General features: G+C 42.6%; 1 protein-coding gene across 1 annotated transcript in view; it reads right to left on the bottom strand.

Annotated features, from left to right (window-relative positions):
• LOC102224860 (teneurin-1-like) overlaps positions 1–25,998 on the bottom strand; it is a 282,296-nt gene that overhangs the window by 246,431 nt on the left and 9,867 nt on the right. The window contains exons 2-3 of the mRNA XM_023328889.1: positions 14,554–14,825; positions 5,400–5,732 (exon numbers count right to left, since the gene is read on the bottom strand). Coding sequence (XP_023184657.1) covers positions 5,400–5,732; positions 14,554–14,770 — 550 coding nt within the window. The 5' untranslated portion in view covers positions 14,771–14,825. The remainder of the gene's footprint in view (positions 1–5,399; positions 5,733–14,553; positions 14,826–25,998) is intronic.

The following is a 25,998-nucleotide window of genomic DNA, read 5'->3' as shown; positions in this document are numbered from 1 at the left end:
CGGCATGTTGATGTTTTCCTGGGTTTGTCAGCAGGTGCGTCTGCTGCTCGAAGATCCCCGCAGCTTCCCCCGAGGGAGGTGTCACAGTTGGACATGCACACGCAAGGTGTCCAAATGTGGTGAAAACAGATTTTAGGCCTCTTTCATTCTTTCTTAATCTATTGTGCCCTCTGTCTTTTTTTCCCTCACACCTGCAAACAAACGCACACACACACGGGGAGCAACTAAATTGACTTGTCACCTTCAATCAGATGGAGAACAAAAGGATTCCTGACAATTTGAAGCTGACATCATTGATGGGTTTGGGAGGGGAGGACAAACTCTGAAGACAAAAGGGAGAGAGAGGTCGGTCCGACTTAAAATGCACTTTCATTTTTTGGCAGGGACGCCGGCTTTTTGATTCCAGCCGGCATCTTTTTTTTTTCTTTCTTTTTTTTTGCGAGTGGCTCTAACTTTTATTATCACTGGAAACACGGGAAGCGGGGGGCGTGGGAGACTTTGTTGTGCTGATGGAAAGAAATGTGACATCCATAATGCATTTCCCATTAGAGGACGGCACGCATGGACACACCTGGTCATGTGTCACAACGAGATGGACAGGAAGAGGATGAGGATGAGAATGAATAGGCTCGGGTAGCGGGAGAGAGAGAGAGAGAGAGAAAATATAGAAAGGCAGTGTAGATGAGAAGAGGGACGCTGCTTTGCATAGTATTCAAGCATCCATGAAAATTTTGTCCTGTTTTAATCACAAACCGCAGCGTTTTTCGTTGGGTTTCTGGGCAGCGGCAGTGGATAATTGTGAAGTAGAGGAAAAATCGAGGAGTGTTTTCACAAAATAAGTCTGAAACGTGTCCGTTCGAATCGGTACATGGTGGTGGGATTACGACAGCATGTATTTCCGCGTCTGTCGCCAGGTTTTGCTGCAGCAAAAGACAGCAGATTGGATGGAGAGCACCTGCGAGGAGCAGTTTTCAAGTGCTGCCACGGATCTTCAATTAGATTTTTGTTTTTTCCAGAATTGCCCTGTATTTAGTTTCATCCACGTTCCAATCAACCATGACCAGTTTACCTGTTTGGGGAGAAGAAACGCATTTCCCGCAGCAAGCTTCTGCCAAGACCACGCTCTATAGCCGACATGTGTGACGTGCAGCGTTAGTTCTCCCCTAGACAAAGCAACACCAGACTCTCTAGGGCAGGGGTGTCCAAACTTTTTGTCAGGCAGGTCAAAATTGTCAAGATGTGGTCAACAGAAAAAAAAAATCAAGAAAATTACATCAACCAGTTTATCTTACTTTTTTTGTAATATGGGCGGTGTAGATCCAAAACCTAAAAAGGATTTTGCTGTAGTAGCTTTTAAATTCTTTTGAAAACTTTACTCTCACATATACGAATGGGATTTGGGTCGCTCTCTTTCAAAATGCTTTCATGAATTCAATAAAAAGCTGATTTGTGTGCAGCAAAGTCGGCTTTTCAGTAAAGGTCTCCGCATCGACGAGGTTCTACTTACTGCAAAAGTTTGAATAGAATAAAGACGAACACTTTTTGTCACATGTAACGTTGACCATTGTAATTTTACCCTAATTAAAAATAAAAGGTCATCGCCTGCATCGAACATCCACCCTGGACCGGTCAACTTTATGTCATTGTTAAACTGCAGTCGGGGGCCACAAAAACAACCAGATCAGTCCAAGGGCCACAAATGGCCTCCAAGACATGAGGGACATCAGAATAGCCCACTCAAAAAAGAAAAAAAAAAAATTTTTCATCTTTTAAAAAACACCTAAAATACAGACATGTCGGTCATTGTCATAAATATTGGTGTTAGTTAGTTTCCCAGGCCTGATCTGATGTGTGAAATTATGTCTCATACCCAAACGATCCTTTAAATGTCTCTACAGCATTAACCATGACCTGTCTGCTGTGTTCATTGGTTCTTCTGATGCTTTTGATCAAAAAAAAATCTCAAACAATCCTGTCAGGCTTTCACTAAACAACTACAGTAGAGCGACGAAGGCCGCACAGAGCAAACATATTTTAGATTTTTTTTATACCATGCATTCTTTGTCTTCCACTTCGCAATTATGTACATCTTTGTGACAGTCAATCACAAAAGAAAAGATTCCAGTAAGTAGAAGATTTTGGTGCAAAAGAAAGACAGTGTGAAAAGTTGATAAGAGATGAATCCTTTTGCAAAGCACCGTAAGCATGAGGGGGGAGAGCCTAGCGAGAACGTATTAAAGTTTGGAGAGCGGTGGGACGTATGTCATGCGACATATGAAATCCGTGCATAAACCAGCTTTCCTGGTGCACCGTTGCAGAAAAGCCAAGTGCTTTGAACATTCAAATCCCCCTTTTCACTCCAGTCACTTCATCCGTCCTAGTGCAGTTCTCATCTGAACATCCCCCTTCTCTCTCTCTCTCTTTCTCTGCCGCCGCTGTCGACATTTTTGGGGCTTTTTCCCTCCGAACCCCCTCGGATGAGGCTGGAGCTCCTCATGCTAAACGGTAATAGCTCTTCTGCATATGCTTGCAGCCGTCACCAATTGATTAGCACGTAATGCTGCGGGCACTCCCAGCTCCCTTCACAGTCTCACCTCTCTCGCGTCGCTGGATTTTTCTTCCAGGCTTACCGCACATTTGTCCGTCCGGCCTGCCGGTCACTAAACTGCACCCCACTGGGGCGCGACACAAACAGGCGCATCTAAAAAACAAAGAAACCCTCTACCCCTTCTCCAGTGTCGATGTCAGTCTCAGCGCTCTAAATCTCCGTCTTACAGTCGAAGCCAGCTTCTGCTTCACCTGTTTTAACCTCTGCTGCTCATTTTCCTTTATTCTCATTCTAATTATACCATTACATTACCATTTCTATTCTCTCATTTGCATTTCGTGCTCTGCCTGTCTCTTATTCTTTCCATCTCTAATTCTCTCTTCTTCTTTTTTTTTCCACCGCCCTCTCCCTCTCTCTCTCTCTCGTCCTGTGTCACCCCTTTCTCTTCTCAGCGACTGAATTTGTTCCACCTTTTTTGCGGCACATAAACAGACAGTGCCCTTGGGGATGGGTTGGAGAACTCGGCTTTTGTTTGTGTGCTCCTCTAACTAACTCTCCATCTGCAGGGAGCCCAGCCAAACCCAGCAGCGCACGACAGCTAGCTGGCACCGACCCAGACTCTTCTCTAGTTGGCCCTGCATCGCCATCCCCGCCTCTCAGCTTCTCCTCCACCTTCCAGGCGATAGTCTTCCCACAGAGGCTGTTGTCAACTGCCCTCAGGCAGCCAGTCAAGCATCATAGCCATGTGACCTCTTCAATTTCTCCTCTTCAGAAGCGGAAAACCAAACCCTGCCCCCTGTTCGCTATGGATATTCGGTCCTTTTTTCTCCCCCCCTCGAGTTACATAATGTAGAAGTCTACCATTAGACTTTCCCCCGGTTCCGCGGACCACCTCCAATGCAAGCTCACCAAATAACCTATAGCACATTTTCTGGATTAAGTTACATCAAAGAGCCTTCAAAGAGTGTGCAGTGTGAGCATTAGCATGGGTTCAAAAGCCCAGAGTTTCAATCATGTAATTGCCCAGGGCTGGAACGTAAACCTTTGAAAAAGGTGAAGTGTCATATGTTGTTTTTTTTTGTGTTTTTTTTTTTGTTTTTTTGGTTGTGTTGATTCATTTCCCTTGCAGGAAATTCTATATAATCATAATGGGACTGCAGGGAATACAAACAGCAGAAGTTGTCTGACTCTTTTAGAGGCTTCAAACGTCATCCTTAATGAAAAATACATCCAACTCATGAAAAGAGGCAACATATTGTGAAATATGAGAAATATTGTGCCGCTTCACCGTAGAGAGACCTTGTGGCATCCGATTTAGCTACACTCCAAAGGGGAAGAGCTACTGTACATTACATCGGAACCGGTAAACAACTTATTGCATCTGGAATTTAATGCCTGGTTCCCACAACAAGATTTTTAGACCCATTTTTGTCCCACTATACCTTCCTCACAATCTTAAGGATGCCTCAATTATTGGGGTGGCCTTTAAGATAAACTCGAGAGATATTCCAGCCTTGTGTTAAGAGTGATCTGGTCCACGCGGAAGGATGTCAGGACCCCAACCAGTCTAAAATCGGGATATTCAGCATGTTGGCTTGACCCGGTCCAACATCGCAGCGTGCGTGGTGTCCCATGAGGACGACCGAGCCCGCAGTCTGTCAAATGCGATGTCCGGCCAATTAGAAAGCGAGGTGACGGAAACACAGAGCGAATCTAAAATAAAAGACAAAGCAACAGCCGCGGCACAGTAGATAGCAGACGTTGGAAGCGTCTTTTTGTGTTGTTTTTTTCTCTTAAATATCATCCACAAGCAAACGCCGTTGCTTCCTCTCAGTCGGCCATGTTTTGTTTACTCTCAGCTCTTCATCTCGAGACGTTTTGAGAGATGTCCTCCTGCCCGAAATCCGGATGTTTGTGTGTGAAATGGATTCGTGTGTGGTGCGTTTTATTCTGGCGAGTGTCTCGACACCACACTGTACCACCAAACCAATCGCACCTACGATCTTTTTATCATCTCCCGGGTTTCAAAAATCAGCCGATAATTTAAGTAAGGCCGGAATAAGTGACGTAGTGAGTTTAAGTTGCAGAAATGTTTTCATGCTTAATTTGTATGGTTTTGAAACAATTTTTTTAAAAAAGAGGTCTACGTTGAATTATAACGGGTCTTTCTCTAGTTTTTAGTAGCTAGCGGTTTGCCAAAACAGGTATTTTCATTGTGATTAGAAATCACAGCATGCTCTTAGACGGACTGCAAAATGGTGTCGGTTTTGTCTCAATGCTTTTGTTAAAAAGAGCTTTAATAGCAGACTTTGTCAACCCAACAGGATACGCCAAGAACTCCTGTGAAGTAAATGTGAGTCTACAGCAACAAAGCACTCACCTTCCTCACTATAATATCATGTCTTGCACTTAATTTAGCAATTTATTTGCTGAGAGGTATTAGAAAGTGATTTTTTTAAAGATAAAATTCACTTTGAAGAGAAGTGCAGTGTTGGGTAATTTTTGCAATATCTCGTGTTATGAGATCTTGTCACACTTGGCTTCTACCAGTTCGACTTACAACTGGTAGAAAACAATTTACAACTGTGTCATAGTTATAACTTCAAAAACCGTAAATAAAATGTGACCACAAACAAAATGATTTAACGTTCCAGGATCACACATGTATAGATGGGAAATGGGCAGCGCTCTGCAACAATGCTGCACACATCGGCCTTTCCTTTGGCTTCTCAACTGGACTTTTTGTCAGCTTTACACCCAAACTTCTGAAATCCTCAGTATTCCTTCACATCCTGTTAATCCCCATTAGCGAGAGAACAGCACCGTTGTTTCTAATGCGCTTTGCACTCACCGTTGTCGGGCTCAGACTTCCTGTCGTGCTCCGTGTCGGTGAGGGAGAGGGCCGAGTTGGCGCGGCTGGTCAGACAGGAGCTCTGCTCGGACTTCAGGCCGCGCATCCACATGTGCTGCAGGCCGTGAGCGGGAGACGGGTCCACCTCCGGCTCCGTGTCCACGTCGGACCCGACGCCGAGCGAGTAGCCGCGACTGTGGACGTGAGCCGCCGGTCCGGTGCACAGTGCTTCCTCCTCCTCTTCTTGATGCTGCCGCGGCTGCTGCTGCGGTTGCTGCTGATGGATGTGGTAGTCGGGGCTCCTTATCTGCCCAGCTTTGCAGAAGTCTAAATCTAGAAGAGACAGAGGGGACATGCAGATTGAGATCACACGCAAGCTCTACAGGCTCTAGTACGGCATGCGTTTCTATTTGACGTGGCTGCCAGAGTAAGCCGATCAGGTGTCCGTTACTCCAAAGACATGTGGAGAGACATGATCCTATTTGAGTGGGCATTTATTAAAAGTTTTTTTTTCTTTTCTTTTCTTTTGGAGTTGAAATCTCAATCAAAATACCACCCACAATCTTTCTTAAGCATTTTCAACAGAGCCATATCCTGTTCTGGCTGCCTGATGTGTGTTATTGAGCTTGAGATGTATCGAACCGCTGCTCAAACAGAGCACTGATCTCATCTATATTCTCCTTGGTGGGGTGAAGAGATCAGATAAAGATCAAACCTTATTAATATTGACTCAGACTGAGGGAAAAATTGAGCCTCATACACTTTCAGGTATTAGAACGCCCTCCAATCTCAGGCATCAACCTGTTATCTGAGAACATCAGATATACTGTGTTAGTCCTCTGGTTACACTTCAATTCGATTCAATTCAATTGAGCGCTGACTCCTTCTCTTTTCTTTTTTTTTTTCCCGTAGAAACAGTTGAGTAAATTTTCTTCCTTACTCTCCGAGTTTTCTATTTAGAATGCATAAGTGGGAAGTGATGGAACTGATGTGATTTTGAAGAAGGCGATGGATAAATTGAAATCTATACAGATGAAAGCCAACAGGCTCCGGCGAGATCTCCGGAAGGAAAAGGTTTCCCGCGGCTCTTGCGTGAGTCGGGTCAGGCCCTCGGAAGATGAACCGCGGCGTTTCAATGAGGGCCGCAGTCCCACTGACCACTCCACTGACCGGCGATGCTTCCCGCCGCGCGTGTTTGATGGGGTCAAGACCAACTGTGGCTCCCATACTGTTCTGCTGGTATTAAATCGCCTAAGACTGGTCACCGCTACACCTCTGTTTAGCCCAAATTGGCTGCAAGAGGGCACTTCAGGAGCAAATTGGCTATTTCCCAGTAGCAACAAACACGGATCGACTGCAAACTAAAAAGTCTTCTCGCCGTTTTGGTGTGAAGCATATTTATAATGTAACAGGATTTTTAGAGGGTGATTAGAGGGGGGAATCGGTCTTTTAAATAACGGCCCATTTCATGCTATTACAGCAAGCTGCTACTGGCACTTCTGCAAAAAACAAAAAAAGAAAAGCTATTTATACATTACACTTCTTTTGCTGAGTGTTGTATTTGTTTTAAGTAACTGCCAAAACAATTTGGCTGATATTGTACCCTGTAATAGCGAGGCTGTAATGTGAAAAAGATAAGTGCAGTGCTCTGAATAAAGGATCTCGAGTTTTACACATAGCAATTTTCCATTTTGGTATGTTAAATCTATTCTTAATTAAAGACTGAGTTTGATTAGCTCTCTGAACAGTCTCTTTCACTTTACATTTGCCCAGAGTCCAGAAATAAAGAAATGGAAATTTAAAAAAAAAATAAGTCCACTTTGTAAAATTGCCACAGTGTGACGTTTGAAGATCTTGGAAAATTCCCACTCGACCCGAACAAGTTCACAAATGAGTTGAAACAGATGGAAAATGAATTGATGTTTACAGCCTAACATTTCCAGAATAATCTCCTATAATGAATATATAATGAAATGCTCGTGCATTTTATTTTTTTTACCAACGTGTTAATGCTGTATTCAATTTACTGCGGAGTTCTGAGCTCTGATCTCGGAACGCTGTCCAACCCAATTTAACCATGTTCCAGTTCCAAGACTGAAAAGCAAAGGGATTTGCTAAATGCTGCTCCCAGTTTAACAGGCTAACTGCAAAACAAACCAATTAGGAATAGGATTCTGACTACTAACAGGAAAATCGAATAACCCTGATAATGTTATTCTTATGGAACCTGTTAGATTGATTACGTCTAACTAACTACTTTAAAGCTAATGAGTTAAATAGGAAAAAGTGGCTAAATGTAAGGATGCTAACAACTTTGACAATGGCCAGATTGCGATGACTGGCTCACAATCTGGCCCATCAATGCACCTTGGGAGTGAAAGCTACTTTATTCTGGTTTTGTTCCAACTGACGAGCCACTGTAGCTTAAATGACCGTACTGAGGAAACCAAAGCTGGCTTTAATTAAACAGGTTTCTGAATATGCAGTATACAACAGTGTGTTGCGTACGGGCAGCTGAAGAACGGCAGATTAACGGGTGGGTCCATGCTGTATCAGAGCTGGAACACAGAGTACTGGAAGAAGGTAGCTTGGGCTGATGAATCATGTCTTCTTTTTCGTCTTGTGGATGACTGCATGTAATTGTGGAACACATGGTACCAGGGTGCATTATGGGAGAAAAAAAATAAACAAAAAGGCGGTACAGGTGGTCTGAAGCTTTGGGGAATGTTCTGCTCAGAAACATTGATTCCTGCCGTTAATGTGTATGCTTACTCTGACACAAACTAGCTACCAAAGAACTGCTGCAGATCATGTGAACTCTTTCTTGGAAATAATATTCACTAATAATTGTGGACTATTTTATAAGAAGGTCTATGCTCTATTGAAAAAAAAAAGAAAAGTGGTTCAAGGAAGGTTTAGGAAGCTTAACAAGTTTGAGGCGTAAAATTTGTGGTAACACTTTATTTGACGGGTTGTGAATAAGGCTGTGATGACACCGTCATAAACATGAGTAAGTCTTCATGAATATCATGATCTGACATAGATTTGTTATAAAAGTATTACTGATTAAACTTTAGCTTTAATAACATAAAGCTACATAATTTTTAAAGTTTAATCAGTAATACTTTTATAACAAATTTATGTCAGATCATAATTTCTAGGTTAATGTCAAGTTGTCATGACAAAGACATTTTGAATAATGTCAACTTTGTATTAAAAGTGTCATGATTTACCGAATGACACTTTATGACAACAGTCATAAATATTCATGAAGACTCACTCATGTTCATGACAGGCGTTATGTCATGTTTATGACGTTGTCATGACAGCCTTATTCACAACCCGTCAAATAAAGTGTTACCACAAATTTGGCATCTGAAACCAAAATCGTGACCCAATCCAGCATCTGTGTGACCTGCTATGCAAAAGAAAAACATCAATTCAATTTACAGGACATAAAGGATCTACTACTAAAATCTTAGGGTCTGTTTTTTCACCAACACAACTCCCACAGTGGTCCAGTTAAGGGCCTGGACCACTGCAATGGTTGTCTTAGCACCAAAAGGTGGACCAACACTACATTGGGTTGGTAGCCTCATGAATGTCTTTCCTTCATTTGATGCATCCAAACACTAAAGGAACCTGTTAATTAATCAATGCACTACTGTGCTACCAGTGTGTTTTGGACACACATCCTCAGAGGTCCAATGAAATTGTTTGATTCTGTAACGTGAAAAAATCCCCAATTTTATAAGATAGTATTTGAAAAAGATTTCAGTCTTCTGAGTTCACATTGAATGCACAGGATCTTCAAAAATAAAGTTTAAATAATGGTGCATAATATTGTATGCTGTTTATCATATTTATTGTATGCATGTATAACCAGGTTGTGTTTTTATTTTGCTATAAATACACAACATGTCTTTTTTTTTGTTATTCGGATTGTTCCTTAACCTGACTGTAAACACATTAGACAACGCTGTCATTGTTATTACCATGTGACTTTAAGATCAAGAGCCCTTTCTCTTCATTTCTTCTTCTGTGGTATTGTTTGTGCCCCTGAAAGCCTGCCCTTTTGTCAAGTTTGTCCTGTGGGAGAGGACTTGGAGCACGCAGCCGATAAAATGGTTGTTGTTGGTTTGTTGTTCTCGTCAGAATAAACCGGGGAACCACAGATTTCAAGGAAAAACCGTGTCCCTGCCTAATTATTCAATAAATCCAGCACAACGCAGAGAGGATCCATTTACACATGGCTGGATGGATGATTAGTCGTAGACAAAAAAAATCTAAGTGGCAAAATGAATTTGTGGTTTTCTCTCGGTTGCTGCTCCACTTCCTTCTCCCTGCAGAGGTTCGTAGGCAAACCCGGCCGCCGGAACCGCTTCCCACGGGGTGTTTGCAGATTCTTGCATGCAGGTAAAATTTTTCATAAGCTTTCATTTTGCTGTTTTAGTTCAGAGTCAGTGGGATGAGGAAATTTGTTTTGTCAATAATGCGTCACTGCAAAGATTGGAGTGCAGTGAAAAGTGTGTAACATATATGGGATGTCTGTGCTTGAGAGCCTGCCTGCTACTTCACACTTACTTAACCATTTGCTCACAGTAAGGTGGCCGATTTTTTAATTTTTTATTTTATTTTTTGGTGGCAAAAAAAAATAAAAAAAATTGGCCAATGCTTGCTTAGCACCAATCCTTTCTCTTTCCACTTCTTGAATGAAAAATACTTCTATTTTGGCATAAACGTTATGATGGGCCAGAGTTCCTAAAGACCAACAAGCCATTAAAAAGTTGAGAGAACAATCTGTTTATTCTGGTTTATTCAAAGCGAAAATCCTACTATTCAACTTCTTAAAACGTCAGAGTGGAGCTGTGATAAGACAAGCTCTCTGGGCGACTGGCTATTGTTGTCTTGAAGCTAGTTATTATTGCTTATAGATCAAGTTTGCCACAGAGTGGCCCCAATCTAAAACTGTGTTTCAAATGTTAATAGATCACATTTGACAGCCAATTTACATGTTAAAGAAAAGTTTCTTTAAGAAACTTTACTGGAGGGGGTTCCTGGAATACCCACAGCTTTTTGCTGGAGATGCTCTGGATATCCAAGGTTGCCAGTGATGCTCTTTAGACCTATGCTATCCCCCCAAAGTAAGAACTACTCTGGGTATTACACCCTAATGGTTCCAAGATCCTGTTGGGCTCACCTGTGCTGCCTTGTTTGTGCCTTTCCTGATCAGGACATTAAGGTGTGCTCCAGGAGAGGAGGGTGTCTGGTGCCTGGGTCGACATCAGTGGCCAGTGTGGTTTTTGGCATCCTCTTAATTTAATCACATACTGTATGTCTCAACCTGAATAAGAGACAACTCCTGCAGATTTATCTATTGTGGATGGGGAGCGGAAAGAGTTGAAAAGTATTTCCCACTAAAAGGATGCATGATCATTGAAGTGTGAAAAAAAAAGAGTTTGATTCATACCTAGAAAAGCGGATGTTGCTTCATGTTGCAAGAGACGGCTGTTCTCGTTTTACAGTCAGCAGTTAAAGTCAGTCTTTCATGGTTCATAATGTATGAAATGATGTATATAAACACCATTTGTGTGCAGCATTATTGATTGGTGTGGATTCCTCAGACACCTAGAGGGGACAACACATTAACTCCCAAGTGATCACTGAAGAACGTTCTAGGGAAAAGGTTAAACTTATAGCAAGAGTTTTGACACGCAGAGTGGCATCACAAACCGCAATCGATGTCTCAACGTCGTGGACCGTAAATAATACAAATATATCAATGTTGTGAGTTTACAGTGTGACGTAAAGGGTCTCGTTTTAACTTTAAACTTTACTCTTGGCTGCTCCGTGGCTTTGCAGTTTGAACCTTTCCGATGCAGTACAGGTTTTCCAACAAACTGGACCGTGAGCTATGAAGCGAAAGCTATAGATCATAATCTTCGCATAATTACTCAAATAAAGATAAATTCGTATTTGGGAGGTATTCAGATATTATTAAAACATATATTATCTGTTTAGCAACTGCTGGTGACCTCTCGATGAGTTGAAATAATTCATATTTGTGGACAAAACGTCTCCGGTGTGCTGTGGTATCTGAAGCTAATTGTTGTACAGAGAACAAGAAGTGTCTTTTCAGCATACATTTCTGGGCAGAGCAGACAAACAAAAACAAAAAGGGTTTTATGCTCCTTAATTCACAATTCACCAACATTCCAATAAGTGCTCTATTGGGTTGAGAAAGACAGGAAGACAGTAAAAAGATTGAGATTAGCTGAGGAGTTTGAAAAAAATAAAGAAATGATCCATCATAATCAGAGTTTAACCGGGTGATATAATTTCCATACATGCCCAGACGATTAAACCGCTGTCTGGCAGCTTATTTTGAATAATTTAAACATTTAGACTGCAACAGATTCTTGCTTTTGTAGACAGAATATTAAACAGTGCGAATTGATTAATTTATACAGCTAATTAATTTAATAAGCTAACAAAAAACTAATTATTTTGGCTGGCTCTCCGAATGCAGCGTGAAACAATCAGGAGGATGTGGATCGAGCTCTTTATCAGTCCATCTATCAACACTATTTCTCTTATGCAAACAGACTCAGCAGAAACAGGTGCAATGCAGGGAAGGAAAAACAAAAACGGCGAAAAGGTGATACGGAGATGGAGCGATGGGGAAATCACCGTGTTAGGAAAAATAAACATCTGGAAAACGAGAGAGGAGGAAAAGAAGGGAGGAGAGAACAAGATGCGTCGGTTTAAGAGATGAAGGGAAATATGAAGAGCAGAGGTGGGGAATTAGAGGGGAGAGGATCTGGCTGATCTTTGTCAGGAACACTGTAATCCATTAAAAATGTCACTGGAGGCAACGATCCCCCCCTTAACAGTTGGTTACTTGGATATGGTAGACTATATATAACTCCGTCGCCCAAAGATGAACAGATGTGCTGCGCAGAACCGGCTGCCATTGACATTTAAAAGGGCCTCTTTGGGGGTCTTCTACACCTCACCATATGACACTGATAGTTGGAGATGATGTTTGTTATAGAACTGGAAAGGTTGGGATGGCACCGCAGAAAGCAAGTGCTTTCTGACACCACAGTCCCCTTTTTAGATATTGAAGCATGATGACGAATGGCCTCCCCGGAGTTGCCGTGTCGCGAGCATTATGTCAAAATCCCTCGCAGTTGGCATTCAAACCGTGGGACCCCGGCGGTGAATTACTACTGAGGAGTTGTGTCTGTTATGAGTGTTTATTGCTACTTGTTAGCCAGTTGTTGGGAAGGCTCCTACGAGGTGGCAGGGGGTTGACGATAGCACGGGAAAGCGTCTATTGATCACCGCGAGACGCGCGAGAAAGGCAGACCTCTCCCTACGAGGTGCGATTTCTCTCTTAACACCTCGCGTGACCTGCATAAAGCCCATCCATCACAACGCGCGTTGGCCTATTTCTCCTCCCGTCAGCGGCCGGGAGAAATCTTTTTGGTGCGCTCGCGTCAGCCGGAGTGTGTGCCTTTTGTCAGGCCGTGTCCATCTGGGAGTGTGCGTGTAATGAAGGGTGGTGTTCCACCCCAGGTGAGGCCAGAGAGGTTCGGGGTTGACCTAGTTTAGCTGTGGGAGAGAAATATCACCTCCGTGGAGAAGAGGTAATTGGCTGCCTCCGACTGTCCTTCTGGCTCATGGTGGACTGTAATAAGTAATTCACACAGGTCCTTTCAGGGACCTCTGAGTGCGGCGTGCTACGTGTGTCTGCCAATATGCACCGTATGTCATTAGCCATGGGTCAGCGTGAGGTTGCACCAGTATTATTAATTAAAGTAAAAATAGGTATCGTAATATGATTTTATTTTATGTCAAGTTGTTGTCAATACATAACGAATGCAGTATTTCATCTTCACCTTTTTAATGGAGAAATTAAATTAGCTGATTAATCAATTAGTTTATTCACCCCGTTGCTGTGCATGTTGTTGCTTAAAAGGCATGCTGCAGAAAGCTTGTGAACGCATTAAATAAGTGTCATCATAATAACAGTTATTAAGATTTCTTTTAGGAAGTTGAAGTAAACAAACCCACCCGTATGGTAGGGGTAGTGGAGGCAGGTAGGTCATTTTATCTATATGGCACATTTTCAGCAAGAAGGCAATTCAAAGTGCTTTGCATGAATTAGAAGGAAATACAAACAAAATAACAAACCTAAGGAGAAATCAAAAGAAGAAAAAGTAAAACAAAATAACTGTTAGTTCCCCGTGTTTAAGAATAATTGGTCCGCAATTTATTAGGGGGTTTCTCTGGATTCTTGTTCTGATAATGTTGATCTAAGGTAGTAAGGTGAGTTCCTCTGGATTCTAGGTTTGTTCTGATTCTTGAAAGAATACGTACTTTGGAGTGAAGTATGTAAACTAAATAAACTAAAGTTTTTCTGTGGAAGTTACTACATACTATGGCTGTGAAAATAATTGACGTAGATATGCAGCATAATCAATAGTAAAATATTTATTTGATTCACCTTCCAAGTTGACACATAATTTCACATGAAGATTGCAGACACCAAGACAGCAAACGCATCCCCTTGATGGGTGACAACATTTTGCCTTTTATCAAAGCCATAGTTTCAGTAACGTCTTGAGGACCCAGATTGGTCGGGCTGAAGTCAAACTGTCAATGCATGGTCGCGTGGTTTTCGATAATGATTGACGGACTGGAAAACCTTATTTCACTTTTCACGTTACCTTAAGAAAAAAAAGAACAGAAGTAACTGGTGAACCATTTTTCCGCTGCATTGGACCAGTACTGAGCAGGGGGGAGTTTAATATTTCAGCACATAGTTCCTCACGGCCTTGAAAAAATCTGATCTATGACTGAAAAACCCATGTTCTAACGATCTGTGCTACCTGACAATACATCCCACCTGGCACAGATACAGTACCTAGCGCTGTTTTCCACGTAAATAAATCCATCCATCAGAACAATCAAAAGTTCCCCAGGAGGGTTGTGACATAACATGACATAAGGCTAAGAACAAAATGCCGTGATATTTGGACTATGGGAACTGATTTCTTCAGTTCAGCTGGACCACGCAGAGCCCCTTAGTGTTTCATGATACTCGTAACAAAACTATGCTGAGAAGTTGTTTACAAGAGTTGACTACCTGGTTGGGGTTGGCTGTAGTTGCTCTGTCTGTCCCGGTGTGACCCAAGGGTGAGGCGAAGCTCGTGCGTGTAGTCTGGCAGAGTTTCTCGCGAAGTGTAGGAGCGATGATGAGTACGGCCGTCCTCGCTCTCGTCAGACGAGCTGGTGTAGGACATCTCCATTTCATGGCGGCCTTTTGACAGTGGCTGGTAGGGTTTGCTGTCCATCTCCTCCATGGCTCATAGGGCTCCACTTAGTCACTCAGCAAAGCCACGGCGCGGAGAACACATTCTGAAAAGGCAAGAATGGTGGATGAGAAGGAAAGGAAAGCAAACAGACACAGAAAATACAACACTGGTTTTTATGAAAAGCGTAAGGATGCCCACAAAAACGCGTAGATCGGCTACAAGGAGACCAAATTGGCTAACCAAGCGTCTTTGTTAAATTTAGACATGATCTAGTGGCTAAAAGTGTAAAATTTTCAGCCTGATTTTCTTGTCTCTCTAAAGTAAGACTTTAACAGTGATGAAAACGACGGTGGACAGCCAGTATTAGGAAATTAGGATCAAGGAGATTGGGTAAGAAAATGAAGAGAAGAGAATTGTACAGACAGAAAGTAAGAAAATAGCACAGCAATTCTGTTATTGAACACATGGGAACAGCACCTGTAAACTCCAATTACCGTGAGCATTTATACACAGTATGTATCTTCTTTCATACTTCACACCAAAGGTTACCACCTAATCAATGCGCAAACGGGAGGCACGGCAGCCTCTCTACCTTTATGTGTTCAAAGGAAAACCAGCTTAAATCAAACAAGGTTTAGTGTTCTGCCAGTCGCGGCCACCGCTTGCACTAATAACTCTAAGCTTTATCTCTCTTTTACAGGCAGCCATTCACAAGCCGCAGATAAATCATCGAATTCGTCACCGAGCTCCAGGTCTGTCACTCTCATTAAACACTGCGGTTCACCATCGCCGTGAAGTGGTGATGGAATACTTTTTGACAACAGTCTTTTCAGTGTCATTGGTCTCCCAAAATGAAGGCTGATAAATCAACTCTTTTGCTGTACCGCTCCGCTCCGCTCACATTCCCTCGTGCGCCTCTCAATCACGTCAAAATCTACTTCTGATAATGTCCACCATCGTGCTCTTATAATGCCGTAACTAATGATTGATTGGGACTATGATTAGGGCATAGAAGGAGTGATTAGAAAATACTTCATTCATATTAGGTCCCTTTCACCGTGCCCTGTTCGAGGCCTTTCCAGCCTATTTCCTGCAGTTATAAAGCTTCTAAATGGAGCTTGAGAGGGTCATTGCTCATAGAGACAAAGTGCTATGGTATTGACCTCTTCAGGGAGTCCTGTAGTCCATATATCAAAGCCATTAGAGCGTGCCTGCTCAATACCTCAGAGATCTGCAGCACAGGGTGATCACCACTAGTCTGATACAAGTTTACAGCTGACCTTTCTACCACTGCAGTAATACTTTTATTCCACCTGAAGGGCTCCTTCCCCTGGCCTTGCACTCACCCTCCTCCTCCACGTGAAGACACCTGCGCACACATCCAGACCGCCCACTGACCCTTGACAGCAAACTGTCGGAATATGGGCCAAATCGTTTGCATCTCCATCTCAGCCCCGCCCGCAGGCCTCATCATGGCATGAATAATCTGTAAATGTTCCACACTTGTCTGCCTGCTCCATTCAGTGTTTGGCCTTGATTTTAATGACAGCACGAATCACAACAAAAGATTGCGAACACAAAAGCGAATTTAGCGGGGCAATTATGTTAGCCCCACACCTGTAGCGTGCAGTACGGCCTTACGACGGACACTTGTGGTTTCCCTGCAATCACGATGCCTTTCATTTTGATTGGCAGGAGTTATTGCAAGGAATCAAAGCCAGCTATTATCTCAGCTGCCCTGTCAAAACGGGATTGACTGGTGTCACCTTCTCTCTGGTACGGCGTGGTGCAAGTATACATTAGCCTGTGAGCTCTGAGCTTGCTGCAGGCACTGACTGCTGTCTGTCTCCACAGAGGCCCTCTTTCTTTTTTTGTCTGCCACCCTCTTACACGCAAGAATGAAAGCATGCAATGCTGCACAAGGACACACAGTCTCCCCCTCCTCTATCATCACAGGCGCTCATATACCGAGCGTAATCAGAACACGTCGCTTGCATGTCGTTTTGTTTGCATAAAGATGTGTACTATACCAAAACAAACCATCTCCTTTCTTTTGTTCAATTTCACATTTGCTCTGCTTGCCCTTCCTAGCCTCAACACTTTCCACCCTCCATCTCCTCCTCAGAGACCCATGCATTTAGAGAAGTAAGCCTGCTAGCAGGGGTTATTCCACCTAATTCTTGCCCACAGTGGGGTGCCCATTAGGGGCTTGATTCTTGGGTTTGATGTCAAAATCTGGAGGTTGTGTTTTTCTTTTTCTTTAGAGCAAAGCTCACTTCAAACAAGACACATGAGCGTTCTCTGGGACAAAGTCAGCGTGTGCCACCTGAGCAAAACACCCGGCCCAGACCGGAACGTGCAGAGGGTGACGGAGCTCGGATTTGGCTCGCCTCGGAACAGAAAACAAACAGGAATGGAATTGGAAACATTGGAGGATGTTGGAATAATTAGCACTGTTTCGGAATACATTTTTAATGCAGGGATGCTCAAAAACCCTCCTGTATTGTGTCACTCATCATTTTTTTATGTGCGTGTTAAGCAATGGAGTACATGATGTACGGGGAGTTGGGGAAGATGAGCAAGAGCCTTGCTGCTTGTATCGAGACATTACCAGCAGCAGCTGACAATTGTTTTGATTGTCAAAATCATAAAGAAAGTGTAAAAAAAAATTGTATGTACAATAAATATCGTCAAGATTGATTCTACACCACTAATTGTTGCTGGTTGAACTGGGACGCTGTTGTCGGACACAGCAACTTCACTGTGAATCTACATTTCACAAAAGTCAACTCAACAGTGACTTTCATCTACTAAATGTATTTTTGGTTGGAGAAAAACAACAATACAATCTCACCTGTAATCCTTTTAATGAATTTAATTCAATTCCTATAAAATATCCATCTATCAAAAAGTTGACAATGCCGACTTATCCGTTTATGGTCGCAGGTAGGCCAGCGGCTATTTTCCATACTCATTGGCTGAGCGGAGGGGTACACCTTGGAAAGGTTGTCAATCCATCACAGGGCAACAGAGACACACACACACACACACACACACACACACACGCACACACACACACACACACACACACACACACCCACACACACACACACACGCACCCCAACACACCTATAGCTAAGGCAAGTTACACCAGTCAATTAAGCTGACATGGATATTTTTGGACAGCGCAAGAAAGCCGAATAAGGTAAAGGTAATTTTATTTATATAGCACATTTTCAGCAACAAGGCAATACAAAGTGCTTTACAGGAATTAAAGGGAAATACAAACAAAAATAGCAAACCAAAGGAAAGAGCAAAAGAAGAAAAATAATCTAATAATGTTGATCCAAAGTAAATAAACTAGATACTCCTATTCAGGGTTGGTAGATAAGTATAAGTAAGTATCCTCTGGATTTCTGGGTTGCTAGATACAGGGATGCTCAAAGCCCTCCTGTGTTATGTCACTCATCATTTTTTTATGTGCATGTTAAGCAATGGAGTACATGGTGTACGGGGAGTTGACTTGGGGAAGATGACTGCAGGAAAACGGTGCAAACAACTCTTCTATCAGGAAGTCCTAAATCTATTTTAAAATAGTTTATATATGATTTGAAACCTAAATTAGCTCTGATTGTGTTCTTGATTATGTACTGACAAATAACAATTTAACAAAATAAGAGTTTTTAAGTATATAATTACGTCTAATATTTATTGTGAAAATCGGACTATTTTTTTGTCATTTTTTTATTTCCTAAAAGGTCTTTAGGAAATGCAAGTGCAGGATTTTTGAGATTCTACTCTTGCTGATTCACAACTCCCACTGGGATCCCTACCATAAATTTGTTAATCACTGGTTTGATCCATACCAGTGGTTTTAGTTTGATATCTTGTCCAGTTCACCTGAGCAAACAAAAATGAGGGGGGGGGGGGGAGGAAATAGATAGTACTGCATTGTTACTAGAATAAAAACATAAATACTCAAATGACTTTTTGGAAACCCTAATTACCATTTTGTTCACTGTTTTGTTTGTATACCAAAACGATACATACATTAAAAGGAGAACGGAGAAGTGCTTTTAAGCTAACATGGGATGAAAAAAGAAAACGAAAATCACAAAACAAGCTTGTAAAATTTAATAAGAAAAAAAATGTAAGTTTTTTTTCTTATTGAATATTGACAAATATTCAAGCATTTTGATGACCACCCCAGATGTGTGATGTTCATGGTGCCACCAAGGAATATGTTTTAATGCATAGCAATCAGTTGCTCTAACAGGCCAGAAAATACTACTGGCCTGTTACTTCCACATGGAAGTAACAGTAAATGTTGTAATGTTTTTACCTTAATGGCCAAGGGGTAAAGACACAGAAAGAGGGATTAGGATGACCCTAAACAACACCAAAAAATAACAAAAACAAGTCTTGGAATAACCCTTCACCTCCAAGCTTGACTCTGGACATTTTCAATCTTTAAGAGCTGCAAAACCTATTCTGAGAACCTTTTTTTTTCTACAAAAAGAATCGGGACACCCTAACCCTTTAGAAACTTAGAGGTAAAAGCTACAAATATAGGGCAAATGTGCTGAAATGTGCCATACAAATCTACTTGACTTGTTTTGTTTTCACACTTAAATTTTCATATATATCTTGGTATTTGTTGCGCAAAACATTACTGGTGAATTTTCACAGTGCCCCCTTAGCAGCCCATCTGCCTCTGCTTCCAGACGTAAATACAGTGTAGGCCCATCTCACGGCATAAACCTAAACAAATGACTGGCACTTTATTTGCGCTACAAATGGATTGACAGTGAGCGCTTGTATGCATTGACAATGTACGTACATGCCATTGCGGGTTTTCATTCCTAATTCATTTCTAATCAATAATTAATCACTGTGTAATGAACTCTTCAGCACTCAGTTTAACATTAATACAGAGTGACAACGCTGAGCGCAACACATGCATCGCATTACATGGTGATTCCCTTCCTCCTCTCGTCTCCAACTAACCCTTTTTGTTTTGTTTCAAACCCTCCATCTCTCCTTTTCTCTCTACCACACACACACACACACATTCAGCCAAACATACAACAGGACGGGAGTGATAATCCATGGCTACACAGATGCAATAATATCTAATAGGACCCTTCACCCGCTTGATCCCCCCGATTTCCTATCCATTTATTTATTCATACTGTGCAACTGTGGGCCAAGGCGCTATTTTTTATTTTGTGTGTGTGTGCAAATCTGCTTAGAGGAAGCGATGAAGACTCGCGTACCCGGTTGCCTTTAAACAGGATTTGCACTCCGAGTCATCTCCAGAGGGGCGGGGCCCCTCAGATATCCACCATGAACACAAACAACTCAGCAGAGATCGTTGCGCGCATCCGCCGAGAACCACAAGGACGAGTCAAAACCGATTTCCATTCCCCAATATCTCATGCGATTGAGCTCAAATCATGACGAACAAGAGAGAGAGAGAGAGGGAAAGAGAAAGAGAGAGAGGGGAGGCGGAGAGGGGAGGGAAAAGAGCGAGGCACAGAGAGGATTGGAGCCAGACAGAGGCAGAGAAATTGAGTTTCACATGGGTAAATAAACAAGGCGGATGGGGAGAGCGGAGTGCCATCCGACAATATTAGCTTCTCAGATTATTGATACAGTATAGTTCAAGGATTACAAATGCATTTCCACCATGCAGGGAGCATCTTATTTTCATAAGAGCCAAGAGAGACACCAGCAAAATGGGAGATACTTTCTATGTTAGCTCCGGCCTTTTTACGCTTCTTTCCCCCCTTGGAGCTTGTTTGCGCAGAGATGAGAAAAATTCCACGTTCTAAACGCGCCGCGCGAGCTGGCAGGATGACGATGAGACCCCTAAAGAAACGTGTTTATGTTGCAGCTCAAACTTATCACAGCAGATACTTCGAAAGTCAAATCGTGACAATCCCCATTGTAGCTTGCAGGTTTGATTCTTCTTTTGTTTTTTGTGTTTTTGTCTCCTGGAGCAATGGCTTAATCACCGGATAAGAACAGCAGCACAGTTTCCAGCTACAGATGCAGATCCAGGCTACAGGTCCTACGGGAGTAAACAATGAGCTGTCAGAGGAAGACGCCTTTCCTGGAGTGAGAGTGTGTATGGTGTGTGTGTGTGTACAGCACGGGAGAGACAGGGCTTAAGAAACTTCCACTTCCACTCGTTAGCACTGCCGTGACTCCTCAGGCATGTGACAGGGACTACTGTGACGAAAAGGCCCTGAAGGACCCACAGGACCCCGTTACGCCTACGACCACCCGAAACGCAGCAAAACAGAACGCCACCTACTGGTAACCCGCAGTGCCTGCTGAGAAACAGGGAGGCCTGAATGCCAAACGGGGATGAAGAGAGTGATGGATAGATAATGAGAGGTGGAGGGATCGCAGAGAAAATTGGGGGAATTGAAGGATGGAGAGATTGCCAAGTGAGACATGGAGTGATAGAGAGTTTTAATTAGTGGATAAGGGCGCGCTATAACTGTGGGCGGCGGCGGCGGCACTCTTGTCACGTAGTTGTGCTTTCATAGCTGACCAAGCCTGAAATCTCTTGCTGCTAATACCGAGTTTACCAGCAGAACACGTACTGTTGCGTGTTACACCCCCTATCTTCCCCCCTCCCTCCCTCCCACACACACACACACTTTAAAACACGCCGGCCAGGAGCACAACCCTGCATACCGGGGAGGCTTCAGAGACAAAACACTGACAATCAGCCGCAGACGGACACACAGGCACTGCCCTTGCGCCTACACATACTTATAGCGTTTCACAGTTTCTGAAAAAAACAACACACTTGAACACCCACGCGCCGCGGAGAATCAACAGTCTTTACTGGCCCTCACAGTAAAGACAATATTGCACCGACGTTTGCAATCCTGTGCTCCTCCTGCAGCGTCCTCGCCGCGCGGCGTGCCTTCATCCTTTCACGCGGCAGGTTAATGCGCGTTTGCAGCGCGAGCCGCAGAGGTGACACAATGAGCAGTCCTCATTGTGTCCTCGCTCCCTTCAGAATGAGAGCATGACTGAAAAGCAGGAAATGGAGTCTGTGTGTCCCTTCACAGAGCAGATCAGTTCCTGTCAGGGAGCTGTCAGCGGGCTGGGAAGCCATCCTGGACCATTTGACTATTTATAGTGGACACGGCTCAAATCCCACCTCGCCACTGCACGCCTGAGTGGCGTGGAGAAATCCATAAGGCCCTACAGTATTCATGGCCTCTGAGTGTGGCCAAGAGCGAAGGAATCGCTCGGCTTCAACTTTTCAAAGGACGTTTTCTTTAATATATATATATATATAGATATCTTAACTGCAGGTAAAACTTACTTTCTGTCAGACCTTGACTACACGGTACGGCCCTTTTCCTGCTGCGTCTTAGCAGAATACCACTTTCTATTCATGATATCCACCTCTGCGGCTCTGTGATCTAAATCCCTCTGCTGATTCCCCAGTAAACCGAGGAGTAAACAACAACAGAAAAAAAGAAACGCACACGGCATGGCCCAACTTGAGATTTTCTCAGTGTGATGCTCTTACATAAACACCATGACATAATGCTATAAGTTAGAGGCGTAGCAACAAATGTGGTACACAAAAGCATGACCAAATTAGATTATAGGGACATTTTTGGAAAACACCCGCTCTGCCTGGGCTATTTAGAGTTTTGTTGTTTTTTTTTACAAATACAAGTTTCACAAATCTCATGAAATGTGCTTTAAAATTTCTTATTACTGCAGAATATTCTAAACCTAGTCTTTACACCACATATTATGGTATTCAGTTCCTCGATTTGTGTGTTTTGACAATTACATTAATGTTTCAATGACCTCAAAATGCTTTTTGAATTATCTCTGTTTAGTGAGGAATCGCCCAGATTATGTTTGATCAGTTGAAGCATTACGAGTTTAGCTTAGCATCAATAGGAAGTTTGAATGCAGAGGCCATCTTTACAGCTGCTAGCGGCTAACGGTCGAGTCCAGCTGTGGCGTTCTCACACCGCTTAGAAATCATAAATCTTTTGCTATCAGACGGTCGCGGCTTGTTTGTTTTCCGCTACAGCTCACCAAACAAGCTCCTTTAACACTTTAATAACCCGACGACATCTTTATTAGCCTACTCATTTCCTTAGAGTTTTGACTACAGTCAAAGCTACAAAAGCAACCACTCGAGAACTAACTGATTAACTGGATGGCCAGAAAAGGATTTTTATTTGGAATCCACACATCCTCACCAAATTTAGTCTAAACAAAGAAAGTCAGGCGACATATTTGAGAGAGGTCGTCTGTATTTTGTCCCATATTGTCACCGTCCTATAATAATGGCTTAAGACATTTTTGGCAAAAAACAATAAAAGAACTTAAGCATATTGTGACCTTCCGAAAATAATAGCTTGTGTAGAATATTGCTGCTCAGATAACAACAGTGTTGGACTTACATCTTCATCTATTATTTTAAAACCTAACCCTTATCAGGCAGCTGTAAGTCAGACTGATTTGGCTGTTTTCTGAAAACCAAGGGTTGGCCTGACTTAGTCATTTTGATCCAAATACCTAGTTTTATTAATAACGTTGTTAAGCAATTATTAGTGTTAGTCATATATTCAAACCTAGACAACCTACAAACACAACCCCAGTAGTGCACTGCTGACCCAAAGACAGCTTCTCAAGCATTTCCCCATTTCGCCACAAATCTTATCTTAAGGACTTTAAGTCAAAGCAACAGCATTACTAGAATTTTAAATCTTCTTACCAGTAATGGCAGAAACACAAAACTGCAAAGAGGTCCTGTGTTTACATCAACATGCACGCCCCAAACGTCAACCTGCCGGGATGTGCGGACATTTGATCACACAAAACATGAGACTCAAAGCTACTTAATCAATATTCTAGACAAGGCAAAGCCTCGTTCAACACAACTGATATTCCCGCTCTCCTGTAACATAAATAAACGTCACACTGCAGGACTGAAAGGCTGTTCGCACTAACTAGCTCCGCAAATAAAGCTTAACTCCATGAGTGACGGCCTCCAAAGCTCTCTGCATCAGCCACTTCTTGGTAAAAAGCCTCTCTCAATAATGCATTCGACCACTAAAACCCTTCCCAAAATACCCAAAGCAAAGCTGGCTGCACTGTGGATGCTAAATTAATTGACTGATCAATGCCATTGATTCCAGAAATTGGATTTGGCGATTAGCGATTCAGACAGTTACTTCCTTTATGAAGTTGTTGATTACAGTGAAATGAGTGAGGAAAGGACATTAGCCCTGCAGAGGAGGGCCTGAAAAGACCCACAAGGAGCGCCTGAGCTGCATGGCAGATTGATTTCTGAGAGCTAAGTGGGCTAATCTTCCATCTACGCCGTCGCAAAGAGATGCTTGGCGTCTCTGACGGAAACCAAAACAGCGTTTAAACGTTCAAGGACGGGGACTTTTTGTTATAATCCAATAAAACAACAACAACAAAAATGAAAGATATCCCATTCTTCACCTTATTCCTCATTCTGCAGCCTTGCACCTGAAAATGCATACTTTAAGTTCTGAGCAAAGCGTTTTTCGTTTGGCGAGCCGAAGGAGATTGAGGCACGCGGCCGCCTGAATGCATCGCGTCCACGCGCCTGTCCGATGCGCGTGCACCTCAGGGCGACGACACGCGGGTTCGCCGCGCGCTCTCCGATAAGAACTCTGAAGTGTGGCGAAGATGTAATATGGAGCTGCTGGATATCTGAGCACTGTTTCTCGTAGCCTAAAGGCTTTCCGCTCAGGTATCGGTGAAAAGAGCCGTAGCAATTTTCCAGATAAACAAATCATATAAGCTTAAAATCAATAGCGCCCATTGTAAAACGTATTTGTTGTTAGGAAATAGCAGAGAGTCATTTTAGGCACTTTTCTCCTCTCAGCATCACATATACCTTGCATTGTTTCTCTATTTATCCAGGACCCTATTTCCCACTGTAAGCTTTTTTTTCTTTTTTTACCTGTCAAAGGAAATTTGTTAAGCAAAACGGCAATGTGCACGTCCCTTAGAAAATTTGCATCCCTCATTTTATTGCATCTCAGGCGAATCATTGTGTCCTGTAACAACATTAAAAGAAAACAATATATGAGTGCATTCAGAACGGCTCCTCCTGGCGCAGCAGCTGTAACTGTTTGGGATTTCAGGATTGCTACATCTGCAGCAGACTAGTATTAGCTCAGCTTTATTCGAAAATTGGTTGTACTGTGCTGTCATGGTTTTTCTAAGGGAAGTAGATATGGTGGGGGGGGGGGGTTCTTCTTCTTCTTTTCTCCTATCATTGTCTTCTGTTTTGGCATGGCTTTCTGGCTGGCAATCAGCAGAGGATATACAGTCCTCTTTGTCATGCCACAACCAAAAATGTCAAAAGTATTACTGTGCAATTTTGTGTAGCTGACCAACAAAAATCGCATGCCTGATTGCTAAATTGGAAGGAAACTGACATGTGCTTATCAAACTACTTTACAAACAGAAACAAATTAATACTTTGTAGACATTTATACCGTTTGCTACAGTGACAGCTGGCAATCTTTCTTGTCTCAACAAGCTTTGTTGAAATTGACATTTCTTTGCAAACTAGCTTGGAGAGCTGGAAGGTCAACATTTGTCCCAGGCTCTAGTTTTTTTATGGGAAGATTTCAACATTCCAAGATTGCCTGATGTTTAGCTCTATCAACTCTCAGCAGCTTCCATGACTGGTGTGGTCACCAGCATGTTTCATCATGCAGATGATGAAATCAGTGTTAGTTCTCTGCCAAACGTGAAAAGTTACACTTTCCTCTCTTCTGACCTACGTATCTTCATACAACTATGTACTGTGTACATATGGCCCAGTGCATTTCTTGTGCCTTAGGGCTGTTGCAAAAAAATATTTTAGTAATCGAGTACTCTATCGATTATTCTTACGATCAATCGAGTAATCGGATGAGAGAGAGAGAGTTATTCGTACTCCTAACATCGCGGCAGTCAATTTCAGGATGCTTATTTTGTCCGATTAACGATTAAAAACACAGAACACGACACATTATGCTGCTAACTCTTTCGTCAACAACAGAAGTGAGAGAGCTGCCCAACACAATTACTCACCCGGCCGGAACGCGGTGTGCGCTAAACAATAAAACATAATTTAATGAAGCTTCGAGGCATTTTAATAATCGAGGTACTCAAATTCATTCGAGGAATCATCACAGCTACATCTTCCATAAAGGGATTTGTGGAGAGCCCAACTAATGTTTGACCTT

Source organism: Xiphophorus maculatus, chromosome 23, assembly GCF_002775205.1.
Source record: "Xiphophorus maculatus strain JP 163 A chromosome 23, X_maculatus-5.0-male, whole genome shotgun sequence".
NCBI classification, from domain to species: domain Eukaryota; kingdom Metazoa; phylum Chordata; class Actinopteri; order Cyprinodontiformes; family Poeciliidae; genus Xiphophorus; species Xiphophorus maculatus.
Note: the sequence above shows the minus strand (reverse complement) of the source record. Positions and strands in the feature narration are given on the sequence as shown.